At 34.5% G+C, this 18,938-nt stretch overlaps 1 protein-coding gene across 8 annotated transcripts in view; it reads right to left on the reverse strand.

Moving 5' to 3' along the window:
* CCDC171 (coiled-coil domain containing 171) overlaps positions 1–18,938 on the reverse strand; it is a 273,454-nt gene that overhangs the window by 243,747 nt on the left and 10,769 nt on the right. For 6 of the 8 annotated variants that reach the window (XR_012071926.1, XM_072959382.1, XM_072959380.1 and 3 more), the window contains 4 exons: positions 15,338–15,473; positions 7,670–7,844; positions 2,829–3,019; positions 542–673 (listed from right to left, as the gene is read on the reverse strand). Coding sequence is in view for 7 of the 8 variants with exons in the window: in XM_072959382.1 (XP_072815483.1) it covers positions 542–673; positions 2,829–3,019; positions 7,670–7,844; positions 15,338–15,473 (634 nt within the window). In the remaining variant the exon portion in view is untranslated. Of the gene's footprint in view, positions 1–541; positions 674–2,828; positions 3,020–3,527; positions 3,602–7,669; positions 7,845–15,337; positions 15,474–18,938 lie in introns of those variants that run through there. The other 2 variants (XM_072959387.1, XM_072959385.1) reach the window with 2 other exon arrangements.

Genomic DNA, 18,938 nt, shown 5'->3' on the forward strand with positions numbered 1-18,938 from the left:
CAATCTATGATGTGAATAAATCACAAATTGCCATTTGCTCATCTGTAACTAGGGTTAGATATAATCAGTGATTTTCAAATTGGACTACTCCAACCCTTAGGGATTCTGTGTGTTGGCGGTGGGGGTGTTAATAGACCATGATTAAGAATTTGCACTTCTTAAAAAGAGTTAAAAAAATCTATGTGATTTATAAGCATCCTTTAATATCCAAAATCTGATTCTCCTATTTCTTTATGCTATTAAAGACTGCTAAAAGTCTCATATTTTAAATTGGAAAAATAAATGCCAAATGTATACATATCCTTTTCACAATCACATAATTTATGCAAAGGAAGTCACCCAACTCTAATTCTAATAGTATCTGTTGCTAACAGTTGCCCATATTGTCATTAACTACAAAGGAAACATGGCCTTCCAGAGATCAAAGACTAGGAATTATTTTCTCCGTGAGTAAGCTAGCCAGTTATCACACTAATATAATTTTTAATAACATAAGCATTAAAAAGATATTTAAAGAACTGGATTATTATTTTAAGATTACCTGTACTATAAATTGCAACTCTCTTCTTTCTGCTTCCCATTGTTCTGCTTGTAATCTAAACTCTTCCAATGCTGTCTCCCTGATATGAGACTCCATCTCATTCTTCTCCTGCTGATGTTTTTCCAACACTTCCTTTATAAGAATAAAATCTTGCTTTACTATTAGATCAATAAAAGATAGCTTTCTTCCTTCATCCCCAATTTAAATATACAAATGGTTCTCACCTATAGACTGATAAAGCTCATTATAATTTACATTAAAATCATTAATTAATACAACTATTATATTTTGATCACCAGAATGTAGATCTGAATAAGAAACTATGGTTACTCATTTAAGCAACATTTCATATATGTATATATAGAGATATACATATAATTAACCTACTTTTTCCAAAAAATTTAATTTCAAGGGTTTGAACAAAATGCATCATATGATAGAGACAAAAACAAAGTAGATGGTTTGGCATATATGTAATCTATATGTAAAGGAGATAATGTGGAAAGTGCTAATTACCCATGGACAAACTTTGAATTATTCCTGATAATTTATATATAAATCTGACAAAGAACACTATTACAAAAGGGGAGAGGGAAGGAGTTTTGTGCAACAAATCAGCATGAGGAAACTAGAATGTTAAAAATTCGAAAAGTCAAAAAAACTTTTTAGGTTTGAACTGTTAACTAATTTCTAGCTCTACAGATAAACAATATTTGCAAGAGGCTTCCCTTTAGTGGTTTTCCTAGTTGTACTACATTTGCAAGATTTAATTTTGTTCAAAATCTCATAAGTATAAAACACAGGTTTCCTGAGAAGCCCAATTTTCTAACCTATAGGGTTTAAAACAAAGTCTGCATTAACAGGAGAAAGAGTCTGTCGTTTATGAGAGAAAGCCTCTTGTGTCCTTATAAACAGTAACATGGATCTACACAGTAAAGATTGCCCTCACAAAGAGCCTGCAGGCTTTTCCCCTCCAGCTAAACAGCGATTCCTCTTCAATCCCAAAGGTCTCTACACAGATCAGTTCAAAGCCAGTTGCATAAAATCAAGGCAGAGTTCTCCTACCAAACAACCGATCAAGATCACATCAAGATCTTATAACTTGAGACTCAGGCTGATTGACTGTAAGGAATGCTACTACCAATACCCTTCTTTCCCCACAGCTCTAAGACATTTTATGTGGAGGTTACACAGAGGGCCCAGGTTCCAGCTGCCACCTAAGCTTCCCCCATTCAAATATTAACGGAGCCCTTGTACATGCCAGGCACTGTTTCAGAGTCTAGGAATACAAAAGTAAACAGAAGAGAAAACTGTGACTACTGACATGCAGGAAATCAAGAGTAAATATTCTGACAATATCAGGAAACCCTCGTGCTGAAACTTTTACCTTTAGGGAATGCTTTTGTAACTAACTTTTAGTGAAGATTTATTTCTAGTATTCTGAAAAGCTATTTACATCAGTGGTAAATGCAGAGCATTTTTATCTAGTATTTTTCAGTTTAAAGTGATACTTGATAAAAATGGCAAGTACAGACAATTCAAAATCTTTTAGGGGGAGGGCACAGCTCAGTGGTAGAGTACATGCTTAGCATGCATGAGGTCCTGGGTTCAATCCCCAGTACCTCCGTTAAATAAACAAACAAACCAACCAACCTAATTACCAGCCCCCCCCAAAAAAAAACAGATTAAAAAAATCAAAATCTATCTTTTAAGTGGTTGGCAACTTCAACCTTAGACCATACTTTTACTTTAGAGAATAAAAAAGAACAAAAAATAAGAGAGTAAATACCTTACAATAATTTCAGGAAAAGGTCATCAAATATTTTACATATTGTGCCCAGATAGAACGTGCATAGATAATGAAGTTTACATCAGATATATAAAAACTTTCCTATATTGATTGTAAATTTAGGCCAAAATCAAGGAGCAACGTTTCTAAAATTCCAAATTTTCATGCTGCTGGACCAAAAGTGTTGTGGGTTCTTATCTTCTTACAGTAATATGCCCATATAAGTGTTATTTTTAAATTTCCGATCAGAGATCTCAAACTGTTTTTCACAAAAGAAACAGTATACATATTAATATATTGCTAAGGTATATTATAAAAGAGACTTGTAAAAACGTGCCTAAAGAGAAAACAGGGAGAGAAGAAGGGAGTTAGAGGAGTGAGGAGGAAATCAGATTTTCCTGCTCTCTGATATTCTCCTTTCCAAAGATAACTTCAAATAATGTAAACACATGTCAATGAACATTACATATAGAAAAAATCCTTTATAAAATATTTTACCTGTAGAGTTTTCTCTAGTCTGCTTTTTTCTTTCATAAGTAAATCATATTCTTGATTGCAATTTTGAATGATACTGTCTCTTTCCTCCAAATCACGTTCAAATCTTCTGCATTCTTCTTTCCATTTCTGCTGGGAGGTCTGGAATGCGTTCTCGATCTCATTTGTTTTTCCTTGAAGTTCTGCATTCTGAGCTATTAAAAATACAAAAGTATGATAGGTATATTTACAACCATCAATTAAAACCATAGGAGTTCAAAAAAACCTAGACATTGGAGCTAATTTTAGTTAGAGCGCGATCTTAGGACAAAACACTTCACCACTTCTCACACCAGTCAACTCTTGAAAAGCTCACTATCCCAGAACCAATCTATAATTTCTCAATCTTTTCTTCTCCTCCAGACAAAGGTAATTTTGCCGTGAATAAACAGTATGTCGTATTCCAGAGGCACACACAAGTTTATGTGCACCCACTGCAACTCTACTGTTTTCTCTACTATTCAAAACTTAATCAGATTTTGTTTTAAATTGTGACATGTAATAAGGTTACTTTTTTAAAAGACTTGATAGATTACAAATTTTGATATTTAACTTGGCAACAAATTAATTGTGGCACATCTTACACTTGAGACTGTCACAAAATTGAGGCTGGGAACCTTAGAACTATAGCTATTTATTCCCCCAAAGTTAGGCTCAACTCACCTCTTATCCTAGTATTACCTCAACAATAGCCATCACCTCCCAACTCACTACGGCTGCTGCTCTTGTTTCAGCATCTACAAGAGAAGTAACGAAAGGCTTCCAGGTAAGGGCTCCAGCACCTACCATCTGATTAAACCTCTCTGACTCTCTAACCCTCAGTGGGAATAAACTGCCTCCTAGTTAAGATGCCATGTAGATAAAATGAGGAAATATTTACAAGCACACTTATTAAACCAAAAAAAGCCACAGTTAGTAGTATTATTTCTAAGTTATATTTGTGTTTTCAATGGATCATATATTCAAAGGTTCAAAATACAAAAGTATAAAAGGTATAAAAAGTCTCCCTTCCAAGTTACTCTCTCTCCAAGACATTATTCTACGATTTAGCATCCTGTATTGCAAGTAAGAAGTTTGAGGCCATTTTGATTCCCATTCCTTTGCATTTGGCCTATTTTTCTTTCTTTTCCTTTTCTTTTGCCTTGAAAAACTTGAGGTTCTTCATTTTGTCTCCATTCTTCTGAAATTTTATAATGCTATGCCTTCACATAGGTCTGTTTTTTCCATTGCACTGAATATTCAGTAGGCCCTTTCAACTTGGCCACTCATGCTTTAGTTCTGTAATGTTTGCTTAAATAATTTCATTGATCATTTATCCCTATGTTTTCTCTCTAATCTCTTTCTTTCAATATTACCTATTTTTCAGATTGGTCCTCAAGTTTTCTTGTCTTTCTCATTTTTCCACCTCGGTCTTTTTTCCTCTAATTTCTGGGATACTTCTTCTATCTTCATCTTCCAGTGCTTCTACTGACATTCTGACATCACATTTTTAATTTCTAAGAGCTTTGTTTTTTTTATACCACCTGGTTCTTGCATCATGGATAGAATATATTATCTTTCAGCTCTGACAATATTAATACTACTTGTTTCTTAAATCTTCTTCCTGAAGAGTTTCTGAGTCTTCTAAATTATTTTTTTTCTCCATTTTAGAGGCTTTTCCCAAGAATCTGCGAATTCTTGGTTGCGTGCTCGCAACAGAGAGTAATTATAAGGTTGGCATACTTTTTATATATCCATATACCCAACCCCTAGATTCTGGTCTTGAAGAAGGAACTTTACAATGTCATCTTCGCTGAAGGAGGATCTGGCTGTACCATTTATTAGGAAACCCCCAACATCAGTATGATTAGGTTTTTCCTCTGGGCTTGGTCAGGTGATTGACAGAAGAGTCTTATAAGCTCCCATATGGAGTATAGAAAATTCAGTGCTAGATTTTGGAGAAGTCAATAGAAAAAGGAAGCTGGATGAAATAGTTCCTCAATAGTCAACATTGAGTATGCTATATTCCTGTTTTTGTCAGTCTGAAGACCCTGTATTTTATCATCTTCAGATATTAAGCCTCCTGACTTAACGTAGAAAGTGGGAGCAATCCCAAAGTAGCATGCTCTTGGGAAGAGGATCTAATAACCTAAGTGCCTCTAGAGCAAACAACTTTCATCTTTTTACTGCTGCTATTCCAACTCCTAATTCCAAAGTTATCTGATGCTCCAATAAGCCTCAGATTATCTAGCATGTTGTCTGCCAGCTTTCCCAACTCCTGGCTTAGGATTCTGACATCTCAGGTCTGCTGTGTCAGTTACCCTCATCCATTTGTCTTCCAGCTTGTCACATTTCCTACTCCCTCAGTCATTACAAGATTAACTCTTTTAAAATCCCATAACTCTATTAGGTTGTTTTTCACCCTACCCTCAACATTTTAGCATAAAAAATATCAAAAATACATAAAGTTAAAAGTCTTGTACAATGAACACCTATAAACCCAGACTAGACTCTATGATTGTTAACATTTTGCTATGTGTATTTTCTTTATTACACAATCATTAATCTATCCATGCATCCATTGATTTTTTCATCCATCAGACCATCCTACTTTTATATGCATTTCCAAGCAAATTGCAAATAAAAGCACCTTTCACTTCTGAATAATTAAGCACTCATATAATTAACTAGAATCCAATATAGTTTTTTTTCTGCAGGTAAAATTTTATATATAGTGAAATGGACAAATCCTTAGTGTACCATTCAAAGAGATTTGACAAATGCATACACTCATGTAACCCAAACCCCTATCAAAATCAAAATATAGAACATTTCCTTCAATCCAAAAAATTTCCTTCTACCTTTTCCTAGTCAACCCCCCTGCGAATGAATCCCAGAGGTAACTGCTGTTTTGAATTTTTTTCACCAACGACTGGTTCTCTCCTAGAATTTCACATTAATGGAATCCCACAGGGTGTCCTCTTCTGTGTAAAGTTTCACTCAGCATAATGTTTTTGAGATTCATTCATGTTATCACATGTATCAGAAGTTGGTTCATTTTTACTGCTGGGTAGTATTTCATTGAATGAATATATAAAAATTGTTTCTTCATTTTTATGTCAATGGACATTTGGGGTTTTTCTCCAGTTTTTGGCTGTCATGAATAGAGCTGTTATGAAATTCTTATACAAGTCTTTTGTGAACAAATATTTCTCAGAGAAAATATCAGAGTGAAACTGCTGCATCACTGGATAAATATATATTTATTTTAAAAGAAATTGCCAAGTTTTTTTTTCCAAAGTAGTTGTACCATTTCACTCTCCCACTAACAAAGTATAAGAGTTCCAGCAGCTCTGCTTCCTCACTGACGTCTAGTATTGACAGTCTTTTCAATCAGAGCCATCTGATGGGTATACAGTGACAGCCACTCAGTTTTAATTTGCATCTCCCTGATGACAAGGGAGGCTAAACATTTTTCATGTGATTAATGGCCATTTTTCTATCACCCTCTGTAGAGTGTCAGTTGAAATCATTTGACTTTGGGTAAGTAACTTCCCATATATATATATACGATTCCTGGACTTCAATTTCCCAGTAATTAAATGAAATTCATTAACCTGTATATCTAGTGCCTTTCAAGCCTTATATTACTAAGTTCCAGTTAGTGGTGTAGCTATTAAATGCCAGAGGTAATCAAAAGTATTTTTTAACAATGGCCAGGCCAAGACTAGGGATCTTAACCTTTACAATAATCATAATTTAACATTCGTTTAGCCCCGTACAGTTAATAAAGCACTTTCACTTTCTTATTTCATCCTTTAAAAAAAAACAAAACCCTAGGTTCAAGTATCAGTAAGTACGTGGCAGAATCAGGACCTAAATCTAAATCTTCTAAATTCATGTTCAGTGTTCGCTTAATTAAAACCTGCTGAGTTCAAGAATGTTCGTAGCAAGGCTATTCTTAATAACCAAAAATCAGACACTACCCACTACCAGTATCAATAGAAATGGATGAATATAAGTGTGGTAGTTCACATTATATTACACTAAACATCAGTCCGAAGTTCATACAACAATAGGGATGAACTCACAAACACAATGTTGAAGGAAAGAAGCCAGATACAAAAGAAAACATACATGATTCCCTTTCATATAAAGCACAAAAAAAGGGCAAAATTAATTCTTGCTATTAAAAATCAGGATAGCGTGTAGAGGACTTTTGGTAATTTTCCATTCCATGATCTGCATGTTGGTTATGAGTCAGTTATACATTTATCTAGGCACATTTCCTTATATATATATTATACTTAAATTAAAAGATATTTAAATGTTCTTAACATTTAAATTTTAAAGTGTTATATAACAGATTTCCAGGACTAAATCCACTGCCTTTTTCTTTACTAGGCACCACACTCTAACCCTGGTTCCTAAACCAAGCTAATCAACAAATCACCTGCAGTGCTACCTGAACATGTAGTAGAGTCTCTCAAGCTAGAGATTCTGATTCAGATTATATGTGACAGGAGGCCTATAAATTTTTTTTAAAAATCTCTATGTGATTCTGCTGATTTGATTATTCATGGAACAAGTACTCTAAAAAGTGAGTAACAAAATTTTGAATGCCTTTTCCTATACATGCACAAAAAAGACTAATGTTCACACAACTGCCAGAAGACCTACACACTCAGTAAAGTCTGTCCACCAAAATTCAGTCAAAGAAATCAAAACCCTACTCTGATTCTATATGGAATGCGTACTCAACAAGGAGCAATGCTATACAATGAGGGTATAGCCGTAAACACGGGAAGGAACAGAAATAGTTTTACCATAGAGTTTTTCTTGGATCCTATGCGCCTCAGCTAATCTTTCTTCAGCAGCCCGTCTTCCGAGTCCAGCTTCCTTTCTAGCAACAGCCAAGTCGTACTCCAGACTTTGTCGCAATGCCTCTGCTTTCTCAACCTCGGATCGTAGCTTGGCAATCTGGGTCTCGTAGCTTGCCAGCTAAAAACAGATTTCCAATATCACGAACCAATATTAAAATATGTCTCCAAGATTATGAGATCATGCACCCAAACATTTAAATTTCTTAGAGAGATCTGTTTCTATAATATTTATAAGACAAGAATTTATACATATAAGCTTTCTAAAAGACTGGAAAAGAAGCAATAGCCTTACTCACCAAATAACACTCATTAATTTTCTTATTTTAGAGAATCCACTAGAGAAAAAAAACCAAAATTCTTGTATAACTTCTTACCAAAAATAAAGAGAAATCATAGGTTTTAATCAGAAATAGTCATAACCACAAAGTGAAAAAAAAGTGTGACACATAGTAAGCACTTAAAAATTTTTTCTCTCCTCTCCTCCTATTCCCTAAATGAAATCAAGAAGCAAACTGTATCAAAGGATAGCTTGGTAAATACTGTCTACACTATTTCTCTTGATTTCTCCAGCTCTGCTCTGTACTGTAGAAACTACATTTGTCAGGCTTCCTTGACCTACATTTGGGTCAATGAGAGGAATCTGTGGTACACTTGAGGGCAGGGGAGGAGAAGCCAGGGTGTTTGTACCTCTCTACATCTAACCCAGCAGTATCTTTTTCTTCCCTGTGGCTGTAAATCCTTCTGGTTAGTCCCTCCTTCCATGGCCCTAGCTCTTTCTAAATGATTCTGGCTTTTTTCAGTCTTAGGAGTAGAAGCAACTTCCTAATGTTGCTACCCTCTGGTTTGCCCTAACATCCCCTATTTGTGTTTTTACTTCTTCTGGTGCTTGTGTAATCAATTCCATTTGGACACCAAGTAGTATACTCTTGGCATCAGAAATAGTTTCAAAATAGGTTTCTGATACTCGGTGGTGAAACTAAATGAGCCTAAATATAATGAAGACCTTTTTGCAGGTAGAAATGAAATACTTTTGCAGTGACCCATGGCCTACAGTGGGATCACAATTACTTAAATGATTATGTGCAGTTGTTTAAAGTGAAATACCAGTTGAGGGCAAGCTTTTGGGAAATGAAGTAGCAACTGCACCTGACCAATATGTCAGTGTTGTTTACTGCAAGACCTATGGGGTGGGAAGGCTAACTCTAACTACATTAGAGAACTTGTCAAAAAGATAATCTTAGGGTTTCAGAGTCTCAGTTCAAGACAGAAAACCAGAAAGTTTCTATGTTGACTTTGAAAGAATCTTTTATTTCTCATAACCCCATGGCAGACAAGTCTAAGGACCAGACAGACAAATCTAATTATGGGAAGGCATAATCATAATACAAGTTGAATGAAGAGCCCCATCAAGTTTCTAATGTTAAGATGGTCTATATCAGCTGGCCATTACGTAGAAAGGAAGACCGTATGAACGCTTTTGCAATTAGACAATCCTAAAAACTGTAAACTCCAAAATCTCCCTTAAACATCCCTTTCCAACAAAAGCAGCCTCTACTCTCTGTCTGAGGTAATTGGCCTTCCCTTGCTTAAAGACTTAGTAGTGGCCTGCAATAAATGTCCTGCAAGAGGATTTGCAAGACGCACCTCCACCTTGTCACTATAGATAGACTCAGATCTCAGTCTGAGGAGAAACGCTGTCTGCTTCAGGTTAAAATAGCTTCTATAGCAAAAGAATTGCAAGATCCTGCTAAATCTTGTATTAACAAGAACCTGAAGAACATATATACGCCTGATTTTAATTTAATAAGCTAGCTCTAACAGTTTGCTTGGATAGGTAACTGTAAATTGAATTCAACATCTGCCTACAATCACTTAATAAGGTCAAAACGCCAGTACTTTCCTGACATAATATGGAGACTGAAGACGATAGGAGTGATTTTATTATGAGCAAACCAAAATCTCCCCTTTCCCCAACCACATCCTCTTCTAGAGCTCAAAGGACATTCTTTTCCTAATTAAAATTCTCTAAAACACACTAGACAGCATAAGCACCTTTAGAAAGCTCTGGTGAAGATAATGATGGGAAATGTCATAACTGAGATGGACTCCCCCAGTCTCAATCAAAATGGTGAAATTCCAGCATGGCAAAGGCCAAGTGGTAGTAATTAACCAGTAGAGACAAGGCGAGCCCAGTTACTATAATGGGCAGCAGTGGTACAATAGTAATCATAGCATTTGACCACCAGGTCTTCAGGTAGTATCTAATTGATCCTGGTGTACAAAGGAATTAAAGAGATGGACAGCCTTCTAAAGCAGTGCTATCCAACAGATGTATAATGCAAGTATCAAGTGTAATTTTAAATTTTCTAGTGGCAGTATTTCAAAAAGTAAAAATAAATATGTGAGATTAATTTCAATATTACATTTAACCCAACATATCCAAGATTATTATTTCAACAATCAATATGAAAAATCATTAATGAGGCATTTTACTTTTTTTAGATATTTTATATTTTTTATACCAAACTTTTGAAATCCAGTGTGTAGCATATCTTTTTTTTTTTCTTAAGCTTTTTTGGGGGGAAGGTAATTAGGTTTATTTATTCATTTTGTAGCACATCTTAATTCAGACCAGTCACATTTCAAGTGCTCAAAAGACACATGTGGCTACCATACTGGAGAAGCAGTTCTAAAGCCCTATTTGATCTAAACAACGAAAACAAACAAACCAGAAAAAGTCTAAGCCTAGTGAGCAGAATCCTTACCTGAGTCTCCAAAATATGAAGTCATTCCCTGCCATCAGTTCCCAGACTCCCTGACTCTCTGAGGTAGCACTGCTACAAGTATGTACTGTAAATCTTCCCCCAAGACTTTCCCTATGGGAAACGTAGAAGCTCTGAACTGGATACTAGTATCTCCCATACACAGATTCAGGAAATAAAGGATGGAAGTGGGAGCAGCTCTCTCTCTATTTAACCTAGCCTCTGATAACCTTACCATCTACTAACCCACTCACTGAGTTCCACACCCCTCAACCCCAATCCATGCAACTTTGGGCTTTGATATTTTGAAAGAGATTTTAATTCACAAAGGTTGAATACTTCTACCAGGTGACACAAAATGATCCATTTTGAAACACACTGCAACATGGATTAACCTTGAAAACATGTAAATTAAATAAACACAAAAGGACAAAAATTCTATAGTGTGACTTATAGGAGGTTATCTACCTAGAATATTCAAATTCATAGAAACAAAGTAGATTAGAGGTTACTAGGGGTGGGGGAAGGGGGAAGGAAGGCAGGGGAGTTATTGCTCCACAGGTAGACAGTTTCTGTTTGGGATGACGAAAAATTTTGAAAACAGATACTGCTGATGGTTGCACAGCACTATGAATATAACTACACATAACTATATTATATACTTAAAATAGTTAAAATGGTAAATGTTATCTTACATATTTTTTACCACAATAAAAAAATTTTCTTAAAAAAATCCATTAAGATGGAAGCCAAGACAACCTCTAGGGTAGTTTTGGGCTCCTTGGGCCACTGAAACAGAAGGTAAAGAAAGGAGTTACTATATTGGCTGGGTGACTGATCCTGATTACCAAGGAGACAGTGATGCAGGGAAGACCACGGAAACCTGGGGATTCAATGGTATGACCCTTAGTACACCCGTATCTTCTGACATCCAATAGAGGCAGCACCAGTATAGAATCAAACTTTTCAAGAATGAAGATGTGGTCACTCCACCAAGGGAAATGCTGGCAGAGGAGAAAGGGAAGAAGGAATCAATTGCGACAGAAATGATAAATATCAGCTTATAACCTTGAAATCAGTTCTAAGAATAAGAACTGCAGCAGCTCTGCATATCTGTTACATGTATACAGTGGTGATTTTTTTCTTTGCTCCTCCCGTCTGGCATTATATGAAGAATCTTAGCAGCATTTGTTTCAATTAAATTCATGAGACACCAAATTATAAGAATCTGATGGTGAGGATATGTATCATCTGTGAGATGAATGCACTGACTAATAAGCCTCCGGGTCTCCCATTTTGGAGTGGGTGAGAGCATTTTTGTGTAGAGGATGTTTGAGTTACAATCTGCAGTGTTATGCAGGAACAAGATATTATTGCATGGGTGTCACAGATAAGTAAAAGCATGATAATGAATGCTGAAGAGCACAAAGTGTGGACTGCCAATCATTTGCCCTTTTGATCTCAGATCCATTTCCCAACCCCCTTTTTTTTTGCTCTACTCTATTATATCACAGGAATTGTAATTCCCATGCTCCATTGCCAAGTGGCTCTATTTCTGGCAGTGTCTCTGGCAATAGCTGCATCTCTTTTCAGGTTCCAGCTCCCCATCCTTTCCTTCCAACATCCCAGCACTGGCTGAACAGCCCCTCCCATGGTTCTACCTACTCTAGGCAGTTTCAACTTCCAAACTCTTGTAACATTGTCTCCTCCCATTGGCCCCCTGGCCTAGAGGTGGTGGTGGTTTCCTGCTATTACTAATCTTTGGGTGGCATCATCATTCTATGTTTGGATTCCTAGGTCTTCCGTCATGTGTACAATCAATTTCCTCCATTAATGTCCTTCTTTTAGCTTGATTGGGCCTTACTTGATTTCCAGAGCTAACCACATGGCTGAGAAAGAAAAAAAAAACCCCTACCCATGAGGTTGTTTTCTCACTTAAGGTTCAACATATGCACTAAAACAGCAGTGCAAATGACATATGCAACAGCAGCAAAAATGGTGTCTCCCTCCTTTTCAAAACAGATCTGCATACTTCCAGGTCCTTATTTTCAATCAGCTATCTTAGAACCTCCTCTCTATGTCACTCTCTATATCTTCCTTCATATCTTCCTTCATGCCCTTTCAAGCATGTCTCAGCCTCCAAAAAAAAGTTTTTTCACCACTTTTACAACATCATCTCTTTGTCAATCTGACAAAGCCTCCAGAGAAAAATGTAATTAGATGCATAAAATGAAATACACAGGATAACAAAGGAAATCAAAGTATAAAAACAAATATAAAATATAAAAACCAATTTATGATGCCATAATCTATGTTATTTCTTTTTTTCAGGGGTGGGGGTGTAGGCCATTAGGTTTATTTATTTACTTATTTTTAGAGGAGGTACTGGGGATTGAACCCAGGACCTCAGGCATGCTAAGCATGTGCTCTACCACTTGAGCTATATGCTCTTCATAACTAAAGGAAATGCTTAATGAGTTAGAAGTTAATAAAAATAAAAATGTAATGTCCCCCTATCCAAGTACACAGATTCCTTGATTTCTTGGTTTCTAAGGATCTCCAGCTTAAGAATCCCTACTCCTAAGAGAACTGGCTAGGTCAGTCAAACAACACCTTCAGGTCCTAAACCCTAAAAGCCTACTGCTTGGTTCTAGATATCCAGTACCTTTCGGGTAAAGAAAGTTATATTGCTCTTCTTTATCCTCTCCCATCCTCATTTCTCTAGAGTATTTTCTTGCTCTATCATTACTATCTGGGCCAATGAAATATCTGAATGAATAGTTTCATAGTCTCTTGTCCTATTTCACACATCTGTATTATTGTGCCTTCAAGGTCAATCTATGTTGTCACAAATGGCAAGATGTCATTCCTTTTTATAGCTGAGTAATACTCCATTATATATATATATATATATATATATATATACATACACATGTCTACACACACACATATATACATACACATTAGACATTTTCTTTATCCTTTCATCTATTGTTGAACAATTAGATTTTAAAGATATTGTGTGCAAATCTTCCAACATGACATGTGTGAGCATTAGGAGTATCTGACAGGGCAAATATCTGGCCTTAGTTTTTAGATAGTTTGATTCCTCTCTGCCTTGCTTTATAATGGGCATATGTGGGAGATTATATGACTAAAAATTACCACATAATATGAGTAAAATTACTACATAATACAAATAATTGAAACAATAAGAATGAACAGCCATATAAACCTGGAGCTGAACCAATTATAACTACCTATTTTGAGAAAATCTTTCTTTCCTGAGATAATTTCATATCTCTTTATTGTGAACACATACTTCAAAACATTTTGATCAAATAAAAGAGAATAAATAATATGTTCTGCTAAAAGGAATGTGATGACAACTGGAAATACATGTGAAAGAATATATTTAATGGATGAATGACTATCATACTAATATTCTCAAGTAAAATGTATATTTGGTTTTAGAAAATAAGTTTTGGAGATTGAGGAGAGTATGAACAATTAGCATCCATTTAACACATACTACTTTATATTCAGTATATAATATTACAACATAAATAAAAGCAATTACTACTTCAAGTATCACTTTAAATTTGCCTCAGCTGCCAGAAAAAATACAAATGAAACAGTCAAATACTCATCACTTGCAATTTTAATCATAAACCATTATTCCTTAGACAACCTGAAAAAAAATCATTTTTCCAAACATTTATTCAACACACAGCCTCTGAGAGCCTACTATGTGCCAATAAGCAACTTGAGAGGTACAAAGACAAAGCATGGTCACTGCTTTCAGCCTAAGGAAACTTTAGGACTAAAGAGCAGGTAAGCATGAAACAAATGTTTTAGCTCTAAAATATCTGTAATAGCAACATGTTATGGCAGAACAAAGAAAGGAGTAATCACTTTCACCTAGCGGGGCTTTAAGAGGTTTCCTGACAGAACAGTATGAAAATTTAGCAAAACAGGAAGGAAAATACACTGCTTTTGCTTAAATGCCAATAAATGACAACTACTATTACAGTGCATAGGTATCTGACAAATTCTGTTTCACTTAATTATCTCAACAACCCTTTGGGACCAGCATTCACAATGAGAAACCAATGATGTACAGGATAAATAACTTGCCCAAAGTCACATATCTTGTAAATGGAAGGGCCAAGAATGAGTCCAAGTCTGCATAACTTGATATTCTTTCCACTACATCAGGCTGCCTAAGCTGAGCTTTAAGAATGACTAAAATTTAAATAGAGAAAAAAAAAAAAAAGAAAGAGAAAAAACACAACAGACAGAAGAGACATAAACATATAATTCATGAATTATCTTAGGGTGAAAGGTAACTACTGTCCTTGGAATATGCATATACATGTGAAATATATATATTTATATATATACACACATACTAATAAAAGATACAATAATATAATAAAAAAGAAACTAAGACAATTCATGAATTAACTATGATTAAAAATTTCACACTCAAATCTACTTAAGAGATTGTTATATGACTGAGAGCAAAAGGAACCTACATTAAGATTTCCAAAATGTCTAATTTACAAATCCTTTAGTCACCAAATGCATTCATCAATTAATACTTTTGATCAAGTATAACTCATTAATTAAAATAAATGTAAGACAACATACCAAAAGACATAATTCATTAAATTTCTACTTTAACACTCCTATACAATTCTATCATTTTAAAAACTACCTATTTTATTAAAATTTCCTTTTTAGGCACAAAAATGTTAAAGTGATGCTAAAACAAGAAGTTTGTAATATAAAATGAATCTAAAACAATCAAACTTTTAACATTATTTGAGAGGAAAATAAATTCTACCTCTGCATTGTGCTTAGTTGTTATTTCTAATTTTTCTTTCTTAGCCCGATGGAGCTTTTTTCTAAGATCAGCAGTAATATCCAAGTCTGTTTCACTTTTAACCACTTGTTTTGTATCAGATGAGGCATTCTTTAATCTATAAAACGAGATAAAAATAAAATATAATTCTTAAGAAGTAAATTTCCAGCATTTCAGTTATTTCTGGTAACTTATTTTTCAAAAAATACAGGGAATATGTTACGGTACTTGCCCTAAAGAGACTTACATGCCAATAAAAGATCGACTGTAAAAGCTAGATAAAAATACAAAGAAGTATATGAATAGAAACAAACCACTGTTCACTGGGAAACCACCGTGTTGTTCAAGATTGGTACTTGAAAGGCTATATGATCCTATCACAAGCTGAGAAGTTCTGGGAAAGACTGAACTCTTCCCTCTCTACCTTTTTAAATAAAATATTTTACTTTTTGCAAATGTAATACACATTACAAAAAAAAACTATAAGAGAATACAGATTCATGCTTTAAAATAACAGACTATAGATGCTGCAGCTAGGGGCTCTCCAGCAAAACAGCATAACCAGATCACTCTACAGAGAGGGCCTCACACACTCAGCAACCAATCATCTTTTTAGGTCCTTAGTTTTAAATATGAACAGACAGCCAAGGATCACAGAAGTTAACATCTAATAAAAAAGAAAGAGACCACAAAGTGCGGGACAGGGGGGTTGGGTAGTAGTCAAAGATTATCAGGGGGAGGGGAGTGACTTTAAAGAAAGAGAAGAAAGACCTAACATTAATATCCTCAGAAAAATAGGAGAGGATATAACATCCATAAAACAAAAACTGGATGTGATTAAAAATAAAATATTGACGGAACAAAACAGCCCTTGGAAATCAAAAACACAAATTAAGAAACGAAAAACTAAATAAATAAATGTAAACAAAAAATCTCTCAGATGCCTGAAAAAATTCCAAGAGAAAATAATTTCCAATTTAGAATTTTATGTCCAATAAGCTACCATTCAAAGACAAGGGTATGAGAAAGACTATTACAGATCTGCAAGGCATGAAAACATTTACCTACAATGAACTTTCTCAAGAAGCTATTGGAAGATTTGCTTCACCAAAATATGGACCCACACTGAGAAAGAGAAGACATGGGATTCCAGAAGCAGGGTATTTAAGACAAGGAGATGGCAAAGGGATCTCTAAGATAGTGATGAAATTAAGCAACAAGTGACAGCTGTGCAGCAAATCCCTTAAAGGGTAATCTGTCCAAACTGAACCGGCCAACACCTCCAGGAGTGATTTCTTTAAGAAGATGAAAACAGAAAATAACAGAATACTTCAATTACTGAACATATTAAGAGATTTATGCAACTTGGTGGGAGTATGAGGTTGAATTCAAAAGTTCATGGATATTAAACCAAGTAAACAATAAATGACACAACTATTAAATCCCAGAAAAACAAAATGTGCAAGTGAAAAAATACTGTCACTAAATAGTACTACAAGGCTCAACTAGGAACTTTTCATAATTATATAATAATGTGAAGACTGAATAACTAATCTAAGCAAGATTATAATATCACTAAATGTAGAGAGAATAGAAAAGGAAGTCAAGCATGAATGAAAACTAAATTATGATCTTCGGTAGTAAAAAGTAGGTAAACCTGAAAAATCAAACAGCAATGTAAAAAAAATTATTTTGAAAGAGATATGGATTTTAAAAAATCATCTCAGATAGTTGAAAACGACTGTTTCTAGGGATGAAGAGTTACATGTCTCAAGGTAATAAAAGGTAATAAGTACTGCTGTTTTTCCTAAGAGTAGTAAATAAGCCTTGCAGAATAACTGTCTTTAAGTAATATACATATGGAATTTTAATTTTTTAAAAATAAGACTAAAATAAAACAATACAGAATCAACAAAACCAAAATTTGGTTCTTTAAAAAGATCAACAAACTTGATCAATCTTCCATTAGACAGACAAAGAAAAGAGAAGAAGCTCAAATTATAAAAATAAAGAATGAAAGGAGGAATGGCACTACCAACATAGAAGGATTATAATGAATATCATGAACAACTTCATGACAACAAATTAGACAATTTAAATCAAGTAGATAAATCCCTAAAAAAACAGAAATTACCAAAAGTAACTCAAAAAGAAATAGAAAATCTGAATAGATCTACAACAGATAACAACATTGAGTTAATAACTTTAAAAATCTAACTATAAAGAAAGCCCAAGACCAGATTGCTTCCCTGGTAAATTCTACCAAACTTTAAAGAAGAAATAATACCAGTCCTCACATTATAGGAGGAGGAAACACTTCCCAAATTATTCTAAGTCCAGCATTACCTAATACGAAAATGAGACAGAAATCACAAGAAAGGAAGGCTAGAGACCAGTATCTTTCGTGAAAAGAAATAGAAAAAAATCCTCAACAAAACATCAGCAAACCAAATCCAGCAACATCTTAAAAAGATTATATAGCATAAGTAATTGGAATTTATTCCAAAAATAGAAAGTTAGTATAATATGTGAAAATCAATTGATGTAATATACCATTTTACTAAAACAAAGGACAAAAACTACATGATCATTTCAGTAGATATAAAAAAAGCATTTGAAAAAATCCAACACCCACTCATGTTTAAAAAAGAAAACCTCTCAACAAACTAGGAATAAAAGGAAATTTTCATCAATCTGATAAAGGGCCTCTTATCAAAAACCTACAAGTACCATCATACTTAATGGCAAAACACTGAAAGCCTTCCTAACACTGGGAACAAAACAAAGATGTCTGCCATTAATACTTCTATTCAAGATTGTGCTGGAGGTTATAGACAATGCAATCAGACATAAATAAATAAATAAATATATTATATATATATATATATATATGAAGGGAGGAAGTAAAATGGTCTTTAATTGCAAAGAAAATAATACTGTAAGACCATCCTAAGAAATCTGACTAGACTTTTCACCAGGGAAGATATACAAACGGCCAAAACAGCAAAGCACGTGCAAACATGTTCAACATCATCACTTATTAGGAAAATGCAAACTAAAATCACAAAGGAAAAAAAAACACACAATTACATACCACTTTTCACTCACTAGACTGGCTACAATCAAAACATCAGGAAATAACAAGTGTTAGTGAGGATGAAGAAACTAAAACCCTTATACATTGTTGGTGGAAATGTAAAATGGTTCAGCCACTTTAGAACACAATTTGGCAATTTCTTTAGAATTTTAACATCAGTTTACTGTATGAAGCAGTAATGGTGCTCCTAAGAATCCACACGAGAGAAATGAAATCATATGCCCACACAAAGACTTGGAAACAAGTGTTCATAGCAGCATTATTTGTAATAGCCAAAATATGGAAACAACCAAATGTCTATCAACTGGTGAGTAGATAACCAAAATAGTGTATCTGTAAAATGGAATAATATTCAGCAATAAAAAGAAACAAAGTACTTGTAGTACCTGTGACTCCACGATAAATCTGAAGAACATGCCTAGTGGAAGGAGCCAGACACAAATTACCATATATTGTATGATACCTTTTATAGAAATTGTTCAAAAA

The sequence above is a fragment of the Vicugna pacos genome, chromosome 4 (genome assembly GCF_048564905.1).
Source record: "Vicugna pacos chromosome 4, VicPac4, whole genome shotgun sequence".
NCBI lineage: Eukaryota > Metazoa > Chordata > Mammalia > Artiodactyla > Camelidae > Vicugna > Vicugna pacos.